Genomic DNA, 19,472 nt, shown 5'->3' on the forward strand with positions numbered 1-19,472 from the left:
CTATAAATTTCTACTTCTTGCTCATCCACCATATCATGGCAAATCCTAGACTAAAACAACATCCTGAAGTACTCTTCTTGTCAACAACATTGTCAGCATAATCTGCATCTGTATATGTAGTCTAACATCTCCAATGGCATATCTCAGTCCAAGGTTAATAGTCCCATGTAGATATCTCAACCATTGTTTTAAAAACCAGAACTGGTGATTGGATCGATCAACCTAATAAATCGGGTTTCAAACTGGAACTGGTTAAGCTAGGACTGGTCAGGTCTAAATGAATCGGTTTTTTTAAAAATACATTAAATAATTAATTTTTAATGAAAAAAACTATTTTTAAGATTTAAAACCATGATTCCAAGCCAATAGAGACAAAATATGCAAAGTTTGCTCATTTATATACCATGTAAAGGTGAATTTATCAAAATGGCACCGAGTGCAATACATATCGTTGACAAAATACATAAGCAATGAGGCTCTAAATGGCCTATAAAGTCCAAAAAAAAGAAATGAGTGAGGGAAATTAGCTAGTCTGAGTGGTGCTATTCATTTCATCCTTGTTAGCAAATTTCAATTATTTGAGTTATCTCATTGGTTCCTGGACATTGTTTCCTAGAGTAAAAGAATACTTTAGCCAAAGGTACATGATCTTGTAATGTTTCAGTGACCTATCCCGTGTTGCAAGTACAAGTCATTCAACATTGCTCATTTGCCTATTAGAGTGATCTATTTTGTTCCCAGAATTGTGATTTCATCATCTTGCAGAATTAAACTACTAATACTTTTGAGCAAAACCTTTAGAGGAGAATTGTTGGCCTATTGTGTTTTTCTACTGAGAAAATCCCTTGGCATTCCAATCATTGGTATAAGGTAACTGTCTAGCTTTAATTGCATGACTCTTCATCACTGGATTTCAAGCTCCTCTTGCAGCAAAGACTTGGCATTCTTATCGTCTATTGCATTTGAAGATCTTGCTCCTTAGGCCAAGAAATTTCCTGTTGTCATCATCTTGCTGGAAGGCTGTAAGTCATTCATAGTCTTACCCTTGACGCAGTTTTGGACCATCTTAAGTGGATTTTTTTTTGACAGGTTATCACCTTGTAGAGAAGTTCCTTGAAAAAGAACCTTCCTTCTTTGTCTAGAGGGTAATATCATTAATAAAAAAATGTTTATTTCTCTTTTGGGGAGCTTGGGATCTTCATCCCTTGGCAGCCTTCTCTCCTTATTTAAAAGGGAGAAATCACTAACTCCATCTAACTTAGATTTGGTTGCTAACTCTTGCATTGCACTCTAATTACATTGGCGTTGGCAGCTAACCGATTGGTTTAGGACAAAATCGGTTGGTTTGACCATAAACTGGCCAGTTTCGTCCTAAACTGGTTGGTTAGGACCGTTTTTTCTAAATTCTGGGCAAAGGGAGGGGTCCAACCGGGTCTTTTTGCCGGTTTGCCTTGGTTGGCTAGTGAAACGGCCGGTTTGACCGGTTACCAGTTCAAACTGGCTGGTTTTTAAAACACTGATCTCAACACATGCTTGGCAATGACCTAATGTACATGGTGAGGCTTAGTCATAAACTGGCCCAAGGTGTTAATTGCAAAACATATGTCGGGGCAAGTATTTACAAGAAACATTAGAGCGCCAACCAATTGTCTATACTCTAAAGGGTTTGCTAGGTTCGGTCCAACAACTTCTCCGCATAGCTTCTTGAAATTCATCTCCATAGGTGTAGGCAAGGATTTGCACTCAACCATGCGAATCTCTTTAGATGTTTCAAAACATATTTTCCTTGTGAAAGGAAAATATTGTCGTACTTTTCCATACTTCTAGTCCCAGGAAATAGTGCATCAAACCAAGATCTTTCATCTCAAATTTGAAAGCCAATGTCCTCTTACATTTTGGAACGAGAGGGTTTGCACTTGTCATGAATAAGCCATCAACATATAATACAAAAGTGAGAGGCATACCTTGGATTGTTTTGAAGTACAAATTTGGATCAAGATTGCTCCTTGTAAATCCCAGCTTTATCAAGTACCTGTCGATACAAGCATACCAAGCATAGGGGGGCTTGCTTCAATCCATAGAGAGCTTTCTTCAATCGACATACATTGGTCTTCCTATCATAAACTTCAAATCCTGGAGGTTGTTCTACGTACACTTCTTCTTGCAACAATCCATGTAAGAAAGCAGTCTTCACATCCATTTGATGAAGAGTCCATCCCTAACTTGCAACAAGGGCTACTATCGAACAAATGGTTGTATATTGTGCCATCGGAGCAAATATACCATTGTAATCTTCTCCCTTTTTTTGATAGAATCCACAGGTTACGAGCCTTGCCTTGTATTTTTCAATGCTTCCATCAGCCCCATGCTTAATCTTATAGAGCCATTTGGAGGTTACCACATATCTTCCCTTTGGTCTCGGCACAATATCCCATACATCATTTTTCATAATAGACTCATATTCTTCAGCCATTGCATCCTTCTAGACTTGTTCCTCCACGAATTCTTCAAAGGTACTTGGTTCAACTTGAATCATATTGCTCATAGCTACAATATATGCTTGGCACCAACAACATGTTTCTCGACATTTTGTAGAGTGTCCTTGAGCCAAAGTGGTCTTTTCCTCGCAAGGGGGTCACATGGAGGAGGATCCAAAGGGTCCATAGGCTCCATGGGATCGTCAACGATGTCCTTCTCGTATTCAGACACAGAAGGACCTTCTATGTTAAAATTGGCAACTAGGGCCAAACTCCATGTGGGTCATCTTATTAATGGAAGCTGATATTTTTCTTGGATCCCTCTCATCGAGAGGTGTAGGATTGATCTAAAGATCATTCGATTCCAATAAGTATTCATGGAGATATGAATTTATTTCTGTTATGGGACAATTCGTCAAGGTCGGCCAGCAACCAAATAAATCCCACTTGTGCTCAATGTTTTAGTATAAATAGAGGTGGCCTTCAAGTCATTTCAACACACTTGGGATCTCTTTCTCTCTACTTGTCTTTGGGTTTTAGTAGGAGGAGAGATCCTAAGGGATAACGTTGCCCTAATCTAGAGGGCAGAATTGCTAGAACTGTCGGAACAGCTGGAAAAGCTGATGCAAATGGCAAAAGCTGGAAGTGCCGAGAACTGCTAGGAACAACTGGAATTGCCGGGAATTGTCGGAATTGCCAAAATAGCCAGGAAAGTTGACGCAGAGGGCAGAAGTTGGAACAACCGGGAATAGTCGGAACTGTCGGAACAGCCGGGAATAGCCGAAACTGTTGGAAGAGCCGGAAAAGCTGATGCAGAGGGCAGAAGTCGGAATTGCCGGGAACAGTCGGAACAACTGAAACTGTTGAATAGACGGAATTGCCGGAACTGCCGGAATTGCCGGAACTGTTGGGAACTACCGGAACCGCTGGGAACAGCCAAAACTGTCGGAATTGCTGGGAACAACTAGAATTGCCGGAATTGCTAGGAACAATCGAAATTGTCGGAATTGTCGGGAATAGCCGGAACTGTCGGGAACTGCCGGAACAACTGGAGCATCTGTCTCCGAAGGAGAGCAGCATGCAAGAGACAACTAACTAACATTGGTACAGTTGTATGGTACTTAGAAGCAAATACACCAAGCATACAATGTTACAACTAGCATGCAAGGGACAACTCGCATGCAACAACAAGCATGCTAAGGACAATAAGCATGTTAGGGACAACAAGCAAGCAAGGTGCAACCAACACATAGGTCAGTACGGCAACATGGTGCAACAATGGCACATAATATAGTACAGTGATGGGTACAGTTATGATTAATGAAGCGTGATGAGATGCAACATAGTGATGATGGGTGTAGCATGGTGCAGCGCGGTGAGGTGCAGCATGATGACGAAATGCAGCACAACGATATGTGAAGGAGTCACCTTGGAGAATCAGTTGAAGCAACATGTCTTCAACTGATCTCATGTATCATTTACTTAGAAATGATCTATGCTCTTATCTAGATAAGTCAAAGTGTTGACTTCTGTTGTAAACGTACTATCTCTCTCTCTCTGTTGAACTATTGAAGAACATATAAGAAGAATTGATCAAGGGTTTCCCCACATTGGGGTTTGTCCTTGGCTAGCGCCACACCTTGTGTCCTCTTGTCTTGGCTTGTCTTCTGCGGTTTATGTTTATGTTCTATCTGCAATTTACTTTAATACTGATGTGATTGCTAATCTGGAAAAGATATTGAGCTAATTGTGAAAATTGAAATAAATTGCTCTAAGCATAGAACATACCTAAAATTAACATTTTGGAATATCCATATCATAACTCTTGTCTTCAGGAAGAGGAAGCAGAGGGAGGTCCCTTGCTTTTCTAAGGGCAACATCTTCATCGAATGTTACATCTCTACTAATTTCAACCTTCCTTTGACCAGAAATATATATTCTAAATGCCTTAGAATCTTCACTATATCCAATAAATGTACCTTTCCTTATTGTAGCTTCTAGCTTGTTTCTTTTGTCCTTTAGCACATGGAAGTATATAGGGCAACCAAAAATCTGGAGATGACCAATATTGGGCTTGACCCTTGTGAATACTTCCTTGGGAGTCTTGTTGTCCAAAGCTTGATGAGGCAACTTGTTTTGAACATATACTGTTGTGTTTGTTGCTTCAGCCCAAAGGAACTTTGACAACTTTTGATCATGGAGCATGGCTTGTGCAACTTCTACAATGGACTTGTTCTTTCTCTCAGCCACTCCATTTTGCTTGGGAGTGTAGGGCACAATGGTCTCCTTCTTAATTCATTCCTTCTTGCAAAAGTCTATAAATTCATTTGAGATGTATTCCTCGCCGTTGTTGGACCTGAAGATCTTTATTTTCTTCCTTGTATGATTTTCAACCAAAGCCTTGAACTCCTTGAATATTTCAAATGCCTCATCCTTATGCTTCAAATAGTATATCCATGTATTCCTTGAAAAATAGTCGATGAAGGTGATGTAATAAAGATGACCCCCAAGTGAATGCACATGCATTGGATCACATATATTAGAATGAATGAGATGAAGGATGTCTTTAGTCTTGTTTTCGCTAGAGGGGAATGGTCCCCTTGTCTTCTTTCCACTAGCACATCCAGGGCGTACTCCATCATGTTGAGCTTGAACATCGAGGATCTTGGAGACCAACTTCTTTAATTTTGGAAGAGCATCGTAATACAAATGGGCTAGTCTTTGGTTCCACAACTTGCTTTGATGATTTGTATTATGGACCATAGCTAGGAGAGGTCTTCCAGTGACTCTATAGAGTCCTTCAAACCTAGATCCCAATGTGAAGGCATTTCTCATATAGGATTCAGTAGGCCAAGTGAGTACTTTTCCTTTAATGAATGCAACCCTCATTCCTTTATCCTCCAAAGCAAATATCGAAACCAAATTCTTCTTCAATCTTGACACATATAATACATCATGAAGCAAGACAGATCCCTCAGAGTTCAAATGAAATTTGACAGAATCAAAGCCCTTTACGAGATGAGTGGTATTGTCACCAATAATAATGTTCAAATTGGTCTACCTCTCTACCAAATGAGAGGGAACTTCCTTATGTCCAAAAAAGTGGTGAGAGGCCCCACCATCAACCAACCAACTATCCCAATAATCCGGAGGAGATAAACTAGATAAAGCAGAAATAAGAATATATTCAGATTGATTAGTAGCATTTCCTTGATACCTAGAGTTCCTTGACCTCTTTGGAGGACGATAGGTATCTTCACGATCATCGGGGGAGTCTCTTCTTCTTTCATTCCTTCTTCTGTATTCTCTTCTTTCATATGACCTGTTGTTGTTGAATCCACAGTTATTGTTGTAGGACCTGTTGACACCTAATCCGAAACGGATGGGTGAACTGGACAGTCATCAGGAAGATGAATTGATCCGTTGTATTTATGTATATAAATATGAGTTAGCTAATGAATAATAATATCAGTTTTCTCTCCCGCTCATTTTGGAGTTACCCTGGCCTGACATGGTATTAGAGCACATGTTCCAGAAATAGTTGTAACTCCTGCTGTTCTGAGTGCTGCTCATACCTGAGCGCTGCTCTCTCTTGAGCGATGCTCTGCTCTGACATCCTGAGCGCTGCTCTGCTCTGACTGTTTAATTCTCTGCGCATCAGTTACATTTCATTGAGGACGTTTGATCTCACATTTCCCAGTTTTTTGAAAGGTCTCTTTCGCTTCACGCTTTTCGCTTGAATGAACTAGGGTTTCATCCAAATCTAAAACTATCGTCTTCTTCTGCATCTTCAAATCCCAACCCACCATGGGCGGCAAAATGGCGTTTGTAACAACAGTTGTACTCTCTTTTTTGTCTGTTAGTGCCTGCCTTTGATGGGAAACCCGGTCCAATTCCAGCCATTCTGCTAGCACTCTAAACACCGTGTGATGGGCACCTTTGAATGATTTGGCCACGGATTTCAAACTATCCACCACATTGACGGATTTCAAACCATCCACCACATTGTTCAGAAATCCTTGAAGCTGATTTTTATTCTGCTTCCGCTTCTGGCATTTCTTACCAGGATTCCTCACCCCCAGCAATTTCTTGGTTGGGAGAACCATTGCGAATGGATCTGATTCAAACGCGGTGACCTCCGACACGTAATTTCAGGCCTCGGCTAGCAGAGCTATGAATACCATGAATGGATTCAATGATTGGCAGGAGTTAATATAAGGGACTGTTGGCTCAAACTCGTTTTTTTCCGATTTGCTGAAGCTGTTTGAAGATGGACATATAATGTTATATGGCGCGACAGTGCAATATTTTTATTACTCTCTCGTGTGCAGTTTAGATGGAACCACACATTTTACTTCAAGAATGCTTTCTTTCGGTACCCTTGTTGATACATATTCTCTTGTATAGCGAAGCTTAGTCTCTATAGATACTATTGAAATATTTTTAAGTACAGGAACAGATTGAGCTCTACGGGAACAAGTTCCTGAGAACTGCGCCAATCATATTTCTCTCATAAACTTTGATGTTTCAAAATATGCTCAGCGGGACCAAGGCATAAAGATATTGTATGATGATATTATTGTATGCATGTATTTGAAACGAGTTATTAGCTGTCAGCTGTATAGACATTGAATATTATAGTATGCACACACAGATGCTTATACTTGGAACGGAAAGGATCGAGAGGGTCGTTCTCCATGCATTCTTGACACGAAGCTGCTGAGATAGTTGAAAGTGTTCAGTATTGTTCAAAACATTTGTATCATTCAAAAGTTTTGTTGCGCTGCTTTCATAATAGTTTTGATATATATATTGAAGTGATATATCCCTTGCGCATTTTTAATATATTGAAGTGATATATTAATAGAATGAAGTGAAGTGATCCATTGTGCATTTTTCAAACATAGTAATATTGCAGTGAGAAATGCTGATGCTTCTATCAAACGTAGGAAGAAAATAAAGTGCATAAGGCTGTGGCATAAGGATTTTCTTTTTCAGCAGAAGTTTTTTTTTATCAACAGAAGTTTTTTTTGGCAGAGATATTCTTTTACAGAATGCATTCAATCATTTCTATGGTCGGAATAGTTCTCACTGGCAAGGAGAACTATTCTGAATGGTCTCGGATGGTAAAACACGCCCTCATCTACAATGAGTTATGGAAAGGAGTGTGTGTCGGAGAAGAAGACAAAGACCCTGTGCAACCTACATCAGATAAAGAACTTGCCATTTGGGAAAACAAGAACAGCAAAGCCTATGCATTGATCGCAGCATCTGTAAATGAAGAAGTAAGTCGTCATATTTCATCCTATTCCACTGCCTTTGAAGCTTTACAAAAGCTGAAAGAACTCTATGATACACATTCTGCACTTGAAGTTGTTTAGCTCATGATTAAACTCTTCACTCTTGAACTGAAAAATAATGATCCTCTTGCTCTTGCATCTGAAATAAAGTCTATAATGCATGATATTAAATCCACTAAGGTTGAGCTGGATATCTCTCTTATTTCCTTTCTCAAAGCACTCTATCCTACCTACTCCAATTATCTTGAGTCTTTACAAGCAAATGGAAATCTTAAAGATATAACCTTTGACTTTCTTGTGAAAAAGTTTGCTGAAAGAGAGAAAGCTTTTGGAAAGAAAACAGTCCCTGAATCTTTTGAAGAGACTGTTTGCCTTGCTCATAAAGAAAAGCATCCTGCTCAAGATTCTACAAGAGGAAGAGGTGGATGAAGAGGAAGAGGAAGATACTTCAGAGGCAGGGGGGGCAGACATCCTCAAGCAGAAAAGGCAGATCTGCATTGCATTCGCTGCAAACGAAATGGATCACATGATGCTTCTGCATGCAAGCTACCATGGGACAAAGTTGAGCAGAGAAGATTTCAGCAGAAAGGTAAAACTGATGACACAGACAAAGGTAAAGCACCTGAATCCGCTCACTATATTGAGGCACAATGTAACATTGGAGTAAATGAAGATTTGTTTAATGCTTCACTTGCTTCTTCGAAAAATGATTGGTTGCTTGATTCAGGAGCAACCTGTCATATGACTCATAGGAAAGATTTTTTTGAAGATTTCACTGACAATGTTGATGGAGCAGTATACTTTGCAGATCAGTCAAAAATCAAGCCATCAGGGCTTGGCACAATCAGGCTTAAACTGCCTGGTCTTCCAGACTTTCTTCTGGATCATGTTCTATATCTCCCACAGCTCAAAAGAAACTTGTTGTCCCTGGTCCACATCCGCCAGCAAGGTCACTCCATTCACATGTTTGATGGCAAGCTTGAGGTAAGAAAGGCATCTGACCACTCACTTGTCATGAGGGGTATAGAAGAAGAAAGACTTCTTAAACTGCAAGGAACTTCTGCTTATGCACAACATTTCTCATATATTTCTCATCATGAAGAAGGTACACTTCCGTCAAGTTTATTATGGCATGCTAGATTTGGACATTTAAACTATGATAGTCTCCGTTTGTTGAAGAAAAATGGTGTTGCTGGTTTGCCTACAATTCCTAGAAAACATAAGCAATGTGATGCTTGCATTCTAGGAAAGCATAGCAAACAGTCTTTTCATGATTCACATTCAAGAGCACATAGGAAGCTTGAACTCATTCATTCAGATTTATGTGGTCCAATGCCTGTTTCTTCTGCAAATGGAAATAAATATATCATGACATTTATTGATGATTACACCAGAATGTGTTGGGTTTATTTATTGAAGAACAAATCTGATGCTTTTCAAACATTCAAGAATTTTCATAAGTGGATTGAAAATGATGCACAATCTCATATTGGGTCTATTCGCACTGATAATGGAAAAGAATATACATCAAATGAATTTGAACACTATCTTCGCCAACATGGGATTAAACATCAAACAACTGTACCTTATAATCCTCAACAGAATGGTGTAGCTGAAAGAATGAACAGAACAATTTTGAATATGGTACGATCCATGCTTTTCTTCAAAAATGTAAAGACAATGTTTTGGGCTGATGCTGTTCTATGTGCTGCATATATAAAGAATAGATGTCCATCTAGTGCTATAAGGAACAAGACTCCTTATGAATTGTGGTATGGACATGTTCCTTCGGTAAAACATCTCATGATCTTTGGTTCCACCTGTTATGCTTTAATACCAAAGGTACATAGAAACAAACTTGGTGCTAGAAGTTGTAAGTGTATCTTCCTGGGGTATTCAAACACATCTAAAGCATACCGCCTCTATGATGAAGTAAATAAAAAGTTTGTTTTATCTAGAGATGTCATTTTTCTTGAATCATCCAAATCTGAAAGTGTTGTTGAGCGGCAACTTGATCGCTTGGATAGATTCACAAAACCGAAATCATTTCAAGAGTTTGATAATCAGATTCCACATCTTGAAGGGGGATTCCTATACTAGATCAACATGTGGAATCTTCTTCTTCTGAAGAACAATCTCCCCTGCATGACACTCCAACAACGGATGATGCTTTAAGTGATGTAATTGATAGAATTGGGAGACTTAATCTTGATTCAGACCCAACTCAATCAACAGAGCAGCCTGGACCATCTCAGAAAGGTCCCCCAAAGTGGCTGACAAAGACACTTGAAAGTGTTCATCCTGATGAAATTGGAAAAACAGGAACCAGAAATACAAACCGACAAGATGGAGGTGATGTAGATAACTCTAATTCACATGTTGATATGGATGTTACTTATGATTGTGAATTGAACTTGTCTACAGATTTTGAACCAACTTCCTTCAAAGAAGCTGCTTCTCATAATGAATGGAAAGAAGCGATGCAGAAGGAGTATGATGCCCTCATAAATAATGGCACTTGGAAGCTGGTTGATCCTCCATTTGGAACCAAACCAATTGGCTGCAAGTGGGTCTACAAGAACAAGTACAAAGCTGATGGCTCACTTGACAAGCACAAAGCTAGGCTTGTGGCAAAAGGTTTTGCACAAAAGGAAGGGGTCGATTATGAGGAAACTTTTGCCCCCACAACAAAATGGGCCACCATCCGGACACTCTTTGCACTAGCTGGTCAGAACGGTTGGAAAGTCCATCAAATGGATGTAAAAACTGCATTCTTGAATGGAGATCTAAAAGAGAATGTTTTTATGTCCCAGCCTGAAGGATTTGCTGTGAAAGGACATGAACATAAAGTATGCAAACTTGTGAAGTCCTTGTATGGCCTCAAACAAGCACCACGAGCTTGGTATGAAAAACTAACTGAGCATCTTCTGAAACTCAACTTCAATCATTTTGATCTTGATGATGCAACTTTATTTGTCAAGAAAGTTGGCAAAACAGTTGTATATCTTGTGGTATATGTAGATGATCTTTTAATGACAGGGAACAATGAAAGCTATATTGCATCCATAAAGAAAGAATTAGGAATTTTTTTTGAAATGACTGATTTGGGCTATGTTCATTACTATCTTGGCATTGAAGTAACCCAACATCCAAAGTCCATATTTCTTTCTCAAAAGAAATACATTGGAGATTTGTTAAATAGATTTGGCATGACAGAGTGCAATCCCCTTTGTACTCCAATGGAACAAAACTTGAAGCTCACATCTATTGAAGGAAAGGAATTTGAGGATGCAACAAAGTATAGGCAGCTTGTAGGAAGTCTCATCTACCTCACTACTACTAGACCAAACATTTCATTTGCTGTTGGAATCCTCTCCAGGTTTATGCAAAAGCCTTGTGAGGGACATTGGTCTGCTGCAAAAAGAGTTCTAAGGTACTTGAAGGGAACTCAAGACCTTGGAATCAAGTATACACAGGTGGACGACTTCAACTTGATTGGATACTCTGATTCAGACTTCGATGGAGACAAAGAAACTGGGGTATCTACTTCAGGATATGCTATGAGTCTTGGATCAGGAGCTGTCTCCTGGAGATCATGCAAACAATCAGTACCAGCAGATTCCACAACAGAAGCAGAATATGTGGCAGCAGCTGAAGCAACGAAAGAAATTGTGTGGCTCAGGAAAATTCTTGAAGATTTGCAGGTAAAACAAATACAATTAACTCCACTCATGATTGATAACACATCTGCAATAAAGTTGGCCAAGAACCCAAAGTTCCATGATCGTACTAAGCACATCAATACTAAATATCATCTGATCCGACATCATGTTGAGGCCAAAACAATCCATCTCCGTCATTATTCCACAAACGAGCAAATTGCAGACATCTTCACCAAAGCGCTTGGAAGAGAAAAGCTTGAAAGATTCAGAACGATGCTTGGACTCACCAACATCCCTTCAGATTAAGGGGGGGAATGTTGACACCTAATCCGAAACGGATGGGTGAACTGGACAGTCATCAGGAAGATGAACTGATCCGTTGTATTTATGTATATAAATATGAGTTAGCTAATGAATAATAATATCAGTTTTCTCTCCCGCTCATTCTGGAGTTACCTTGGCCTGACAGGACCTTGACGAGTTTCTTCTTGGAGCATATCTCTTTTCGATACAATCTTGAGCATAGTCACCCTTTCAATTACAATTGTAGCACTCAACATCTCTATTTCGCCTTCTTGAATCCTTGGAATCGCGATTGGATTGAGGAGGTCTTCTTGATTTAGATGGCTTTCCATTTCCATTTTTTGCATTTTTTTTCTTTGCTTGAGCAACGAAGACAGTGGGTTCTCCTTCATTTGGTCCTTGAATTCTTCCTCTAGATATCATCCTTGATTCTTCTTGAGTGAGCTTTCCAACAAGCTCATCAAATGACGGGAAGCTATTGTTGTTACTTATAGTAGTAATGAAGGTTTCCCAAATGGGAAGGAGACCTCTAAGAGTTACAATCACCAATTCCCTCTTAAGTGTAGTTTCCCCAATTCTTTGCAATTGATCTCTAAGATGAGGTATCTTCATATTGTATGATTGCACAGATTCTCCTTTGTACATCTTCATGTCTTTGAGTTGGTCTTTCAAAGAGATGATTTCATTCATATTGTTGACTTCATACATGCTAGCTATCTTATCATATATGCCCTTAGGCCTTCTCAAATTTCCAAAATATGCAAGTAAATTATCTTGTAAACCATCAGCTATAATTTGCTTTGCTTTTAACTTTTTATGCTTGTTTTTGATAGCAGCGGAAGCATTTTCTGGGGGCTTAGGTACTCTTCTTTGAATGAAGTCCAAAACATCATTGTTGTCAGCTATGATCTCCAACCTGACTTTCTATGCAGCAAAGTTAGATGAGTCACCTAATTTATCATGCTCTTTGAAGAAAGAGGAAGACATTTTTACCAAAATATTTTTCACTTTTTCAATCAGCTGCTAGAAAATGGATGCTCTTTCTCTATGTCTCTTGGGCTTGTCTTCACCTCAGCTCCGATAGCATGTTAATTTTTCATCAGTTTGTTCTATGCTGCAACTATCACTTCAACAATATCCAATAGCATCCGATTTAACAATTTCACTTTTTCAATTATCCAATGACAGTAGAACAATAGTAAATAGAACAATTAAACAAATGCACAATGAAAGACAGCCAAGAGACGTGACACAAATTTTGGTCAATGACCAGGGCAAAACCCATTATGGGGAAAACCTTTGCAAATCTTCTTCTTATTAGATTGTCTTCAAATGTTCAGCAGAGAAAGAGTACATCATCCAATATCTAATTTCAATATCCAAATAATGTCAATATGCCAAGCAACTATCCAAGAGAGAGTTGGATTCAACTGTAGTAAGCTCTGATTTTCCTGAAATCTGCTCAAGTCAACAGTAGTCAACTGTTGTCAAAGTGTGCCCTAACCAGAGATAGGACAACAGTCAAATGGTCTTCAAAGGAGCTCGGTCCTGGAGCAATTTATGCTGCTTTCTTAGCAGAGCAAAAACTCACACCTTTGTCTGCCTTTTATATATGAAGAAGGCTAGGAGAATCAGAAAATACAAATAACCCATCTCTGTGGGTGCCCAAATTAGAAAAGCAAAACCCTAGTTTAATTCTCTCTAGGGAAGTGCACCCTCTCCCTTGCAAGAGTCAAATTGTCTAGAGAACTGTAGCTAAAATTGAAGCTTTTCTAATTTATACACTTTAACTGAAAGTAGAACTGTAGTTGAAGATGACACCTAACTAAATTTGAAAAAGAAAACTGTCAAATCTGGAAAATCAAACTTTTGAAAATAACAAAAGAAAAGTATAAACTTGGACTTCTAAATCTGGAACAGCTTTCTGATTTTGAAAGAGGATGAAGCTGGTGCATGCATGTTCGCTCTCCAACATAACTGGGTTCTCTTATCAAAGAAGACTAGTGCTGTGTCCTCTCCATGGTGATCTCTTGTTGTGCACAGGTTTAGATTGGTGGTTGTTATTGTTGATCATCATTATGATAATATTAGTCGAGCAACTCAAGGGGAAAAACTCATTCCACCACCAGTCCAAGTCTCTCCTTCAGTGTTTCAAATCTCCCCTCTGCTAGAAGTTTTGTAATCTTGAAGAAATATATCTGTGGATTACTACCCCACTTTGTACTAAGAAATCTCTTCAGAATTTTCAAGGTGTAAATCCCTTGTACAAGGAAAACTTCAATGATATGCCAACTGCATAAGCCCTTCATGTCAACTTCATTAGTCAAATTCTTCTTACACGACAACTGCAACATGAGTTGTTCAGGGCTTCTTGCAGTGATAATTCATCTGTATACAGGGCCAAGATTTACTGGATCAGATTTATCAAACAATCAATTAAAATTTTTACTAAACTTGATTAAAAACTCGTTGATCTTGAAATACTAAACTTGTAGTGCATGCATCAACTCATATAGGGTTGCCTTCAACCTAAGTTCATAGTTATCTTGTCTATGCACCTCAAAACCTTCAGCTATTGAAGCAATTGTCTTGAAAAGATTAACTCCCTCTTTTTAAGAGAACCTTTTGATAATTGAAGTCTCATCAAGGTCAACTCCCTCTTCCTTGAACTTCATGGGATCAAGGCCTTTCAAGGTGCTAGTAGAGAATATAGGAACAAAAAACACATTGACGAAGTTTCCAAATTTTTTCTTGGCCTACGTTCAAGGGATCACAGACAAAATTGCTATGGTTTTGAAGAAAAACATTTGGATAACTTTCAAACCCCTAACCACAATTAGAAACTCGCTGAAGTCTATTAAGGAGCCTATTGATAGTGTGAATTAAAAACATGTTCACATCATTCCTTGCTCATGTGGAAAACCCTACATTGGTGAGATTGGTTGTGACATGAAGATTGGAATCCAAGAACACACCACTAATATTAAGCACAATTGTTTGCATTTGTTCCCTTCGACCGGACACTAGGAAAAAATGAAACATCATATTTACCCCATTATTAAGAGATTAAGGGAAGTAAGCGAGATTGAACAACAGTTGAATAACTTTAGTAGGGATGATTATTGGAAGATCAATCAAAGTTGGATCCCTGTCTTATCAACCAAGCAAGATTCAAGATAAGTAGTATTCCCCCGCCCCCCCTTTCTTTTCTTTAATTCAATTCTAAAATTAATTTGAATATGATAAATTCAATTCTAAAATTATTTTGAATATCTCTTGGTCCAGTCCAGTTACCCAGTCCAATGTAGCCGTTTCCTGGTCAAATATAGCCGTTGAATGATCTGCTCTCTCTATTTAACCTGTAGCCATGATCTGGTACTTCAACTTGTCTTGACGATGAACCACACTTGTTGGTTCGAAATGCGTTGACAAATGAATTATGATGTGATTTTTGCCGAAAACTCTTCTCAATAATAGCATCCTTCATTAATTAGAAATTGAACTATAATAAAATATAAGAATAATAGCAAGTTCAACTATATAGTCTAAATATAAATAAAGAAATTCTAACTTTCAATGATATGCAATCTTTGCCAAAATTGCAATTTTAGATTGATAAAAAATTGTTGTTTTTGATAACCTTGGACAACCTTGAGGCGTATATATGATTTAGCTATGGATGGGTCTGGGCTAGTGATATTAATGGTGCTGTGACCTGGTTGATCCATCATTTACAAGATCTAATAGTGTCTTTACAGCAGTGTCTCCGCAACCTGGTTGATCCATCCTTTACAAGATTTAATAGTGTCTTTACGACAGTGTCTGTGCATTTCTTTTTAACCAGAGTCCTGAAGGAAGGTACATGAAAGTTGATTTGCATTGTAAACGTCACACACTTGGCATTGGTAGCATGGACATAATTGTGAATATTGGCAGGAAAGAATTGAGTTGGGTCTGAAATTCCCAGATCATCTGTGTGAAAAAGGTGACCATGGGTTGTGGTGGGTTATAACCGAAGGGTGGTGGATGTGCACACGGATATTATAATTAGTTTGATATGCTTAGCAAAATGGCTGGTGGTAGATATTAGAATTAGTATGATATGTTTAGCAAAATGGCAGGTGGTAGATGTGAAGACATTCATATTAGAATTAGTTTGATGTGCTTAGAAGGCAACCTTTTGCTACTAGTCATGAATTTTAGTAGAAGTTTTTACAGGTGAGGATATTTTATTGGATGTTTGTTCTCAAAAGTATTTGTTGGGATTTTACCTCTATTTCATGTGAATTGAGATGTAATTTCTGAAATTATGTTTAGTTAGACAAACAGGACTGAAAAGAGACATGGTTGGACATATCTGATCAAGCTTTATTTCATGCAGATACCTCTTACCCGCCCAAAATCCCCCAAGTTAGGGCGGAGAAAGAGCTATGCTGGTGTAGAATCTGAAAGTGATCCAAATCAAATCTGTAGAACATCTCGCTTTAGTTTGGACCAGAAAAAGAGCAATGGGTACGTGCAAAATTACAGAGGAGAAGGGAACATGAAGACAACTGCAGATATGGACATGGCTGGAAAGAGAACTGCCGGGAGATCATTAAAAAAGGCACCTTTCGAAAAATCTTTACTGTCAAAGTCCAGTGAAAGACCTTTTAGCCCCAAACAGGAAATTTCAAACATTCCAAAAGACGGACCTGTTGATCAATCTACCAAGGTTGGTAATTTAATCACAAGCACCGATTCAAATTTTTTTTCTGGCAGAAGTGATATGAATGGATTAACTCTGCAGAAATTTGAACTTGTTGAAGAACAAAAGGAAGCCAAACCTTTGGATGGGAACATTGGAATTGGAAACACCACCAATGATAGAGACAGTGAAACTTTGCTGAATTCTGAAGTTGTTGAAGAAGAACCAAATGGGACTAAACCTATAAGTAGGAAGAATGAGATTGCAAAGACTACTGAAGTGAGCCTAACTGTGCAGAAGTATGAAGCTGTTGAAGAACCGATTGAAGCTAAAATCTTACAAGGGAAGGATGAGATGCCAGAAACAAAGGTTCAGGGTGACATATTGGAGGATTCAGGTTCTCTGATTGAAACTTCTGAAGGTGGCAACAACACATCAGGCTTTGTTACAGGGGTGTTAGCTGAAAATTTGCAGGTTACAGATGGCTTGCATCTGGAAAGTGAATCACACTCCCATGTTAATCCACGTAAGGGGCGGATCCAAGGTAACAAAACTGATATGAAACAAATGGACCCCAACTCTGTTCGATCATCTCAACATGGTTCAGCTGAAGAAACGAATGGGAAGGGAATTAAGAATCCTAAAAAAGAACAACTTAAAGCTATGATGCCCTACTTCAAGAATTCAAAGAGAGAGAATGGAAGAACTACCCCTTCAAAGAAAATAAACAAAGGAAACGATAATATGATTTGAACTATGTACAGTCGTGATTTGAGTTCTCTGTTGCTCTTAAAAAATATCTACCTGTATTTTGGAGTGAGTGGAGGTTGTTCCCTAAATGTCATTTTTGCAGTCCTTGTCAAGGACGTCTTCCAATGGTTTCAGTGTTGATAGTAAAAGACTTTTTATTGCATTGCTTTCTACCACAATATTTTCTTTTTGTATTGATAAGGTTTGTAGCTGTGCAGGTTGAAAGTAAACAACAGTAATCTGTAATGTGAGTGTGTTTACCTCCTGTTTCAAATTGCTTATGGGAAGCAGCATAGTAAAAAAAGAAAAAGACACTTTGAAGCATTGAGTTTATTGTGGGCTATATATATCTCATACTTGTAATTACACAACTTCTTTTCATAGGCTCAATTACTGGGCAATTTTGATATACTACGCTTGTTATACAGTATAAAACATTGCTTCTACTTTCATTACTATTCAGTTGGACTTTACCATGTTAAGTTTTCCAGTCAAGTTTAAGGCACCTTATGCATGTTTTGCATTTAATTACAATTGTTGTTGGCTTGAAGGAAATAGAATAAATGACATTGTTTTTCCTTGTATCAAAATATGGTGCTCTGACCAAACATTCTGAAGTTTTGATTTTCTTGGTAATGGTGGTAGACATCAGGCGTCATGTTTTGAATAGCGTTAGAATCCAATGGTGCTTCATTATAGGCATTATCAATGTGAGACGTTTTTTTTTTTTTTTAAATACAATCATCAAAATGCTTCTGATTAATAGGAACTATGGTGTATCTGCTTATCGTAGGATCATTATGTACAAATGGCCGAGACAAATTGAGTCAAGATAGTTCTGTTTTTCTTAATTTTAATCACAGAATCATCAGGGAAGCATTTATGTGAGACGCACGAAATATCAAAGGGTGATAAAGGACTTGAACTTGTTACGATTAATATAATTATATTAAATGTACAATGGGGCATTAAAAAAAAGGTAACCACCACAGTTCAGATGGATAGACCTTAAAATGCTAAATTCAATCAAGTATGTTCCTAATTATAATATTTAATAAACTTATCATTTGGGTGGATAATAAGATGTTAGGTGTTTTATAAGGTAATTTGAGATGGAAGTAAAATAAATATAGGAATAAGTTCTTTAACCTGTGTCAATGTATTTTTGTAAACAAATATTTAAGTTTATTTATGAAGTGAATTATTATTATTATTTTTGGATTATTTTTAATTATTACAGAAAGTTTAAAAGTATGGGATGGTAAGATATTTATCATTATTAATGGTTAATTGGGTTAATAATATCAAAGGTAATTTGAGATGGAAGTAAAATAAATATAGGAATAAATTCTTTAACATGTGTCAATATATTTTTGTTAATAAATATTTAAGTTTATTTATGAAGTGAATTATTATTATTATTTTGGATTATTTTTTATTATTATAGAAAGTTTAAAAGTATGAGATGGTAGGATATTTATCATTATTAATTGTTAAGTCGGTTAATATTTTCAAGTTTTTTAATTTTTGAAGTAGTATAAGTGAGATTTCGGAGTTTGTTTAGAGTTTTGGAGGAGAGTTGTATGACTAATTGTTGCAGGGTTTTTACTTATCTTGAATAACATAATTGAGTAGCGTATCAGTTTTTTATTAGAATGTTGGGATTATTTGCATTAAGAAGGAAGTAGAGCAACTGATAGGAGACACCTTGAAATCTTACTCATGTTGTAGGGAAATTGGTAAGTAAAATTGACCCACATTGTAAGGGAGGTGGTAAGTGAAAGAGAGTAGAGCAATTGATAGGGGACACCTTACTCATGTGGTAGGGAAAGTGGTAAGCAAAATTGATTCATATTGTAGGGGAGTTGGTAAGAGAAAGGAAGTAGAGCAATTGATAGGAGACACCTTGAAATTTTACTCATGTTGTAGGGAAATTGGTAAGTAAAATTGACCCATATTGTAAGGGAGGTGGTAAGTGAAAGAGAGTAGAGCAATTGATAGGGGACACCTTGTAAGTGAAAGAGAGTAGAGCAATTGATAGGGGACACCTTACTCATGTTGCAGGGAAAGTGGTAAGTAAAATTGATTCATATCGTAGGGGAAGTGGTAAGTAAATTTGTTATCCAATCAATATTGAAGTTAAATATTGTGAATATATGACTAAGTTTTGAGTCTAGTTACATTTTAGCAAATGTAAAGGTGTTTTTTTATAGTTTTTCTAAAATGAGTTAAGAGCATCATTTTTACAAGGGAGTGTTGTTTTGAGTTTCATGCTTTCTTTTATTTTGAGGTT

The 19,472-nt window shown here is 37.8% G+C and overlaps 1 protein-coding gene across 9 annotated transcripts in view; it reads left to right on the forward strand.

Annotated features, from left to right (window-relative positions):
• The window catches only part of LOC149185287 (uncharacterized), a 29,917-nt gene extending 12,731 nt beyond the window's left edge, over nt 1-17,186 (forward strand). For 8 of the 9 annotated variants that reach the window (XM_089417878.1, XM_089417880.1, XM_089417881.1 and 5 more), the window contains one exon: nt 16,124-17,186. In XM_089417878.1, coding sequence (XP_089274004.1) covers nt 16,124-17,182 — 1,059 coding nt within the window. In that variant the 3' untranslated portion in view covers nt 17,183-17,186. The remainder of the gene's footprint in view (nt 1-16,123) is intronic. The other variant, XM_089417886.1, reaches the window with a different exon arrangement.
• Nucleotides 17,187-19,472: the final 2,286 nt, after the last annotated feature.

This window comes from Pinus tabuliformis, chromosome 3_2 (genome assembly GCF_031772625.1).
Source record: "Pinus tabuliformis cultivar Carrire ecotype Pingquan chromosome 3_2, CPIR1, whole genome shotgun sequence".
NCBI lineage: Eukaryota > Viridiplantae > Streptophyta > Pinopsida > Pinales > Pinaceae > Pinus > Pinus tabuliformis.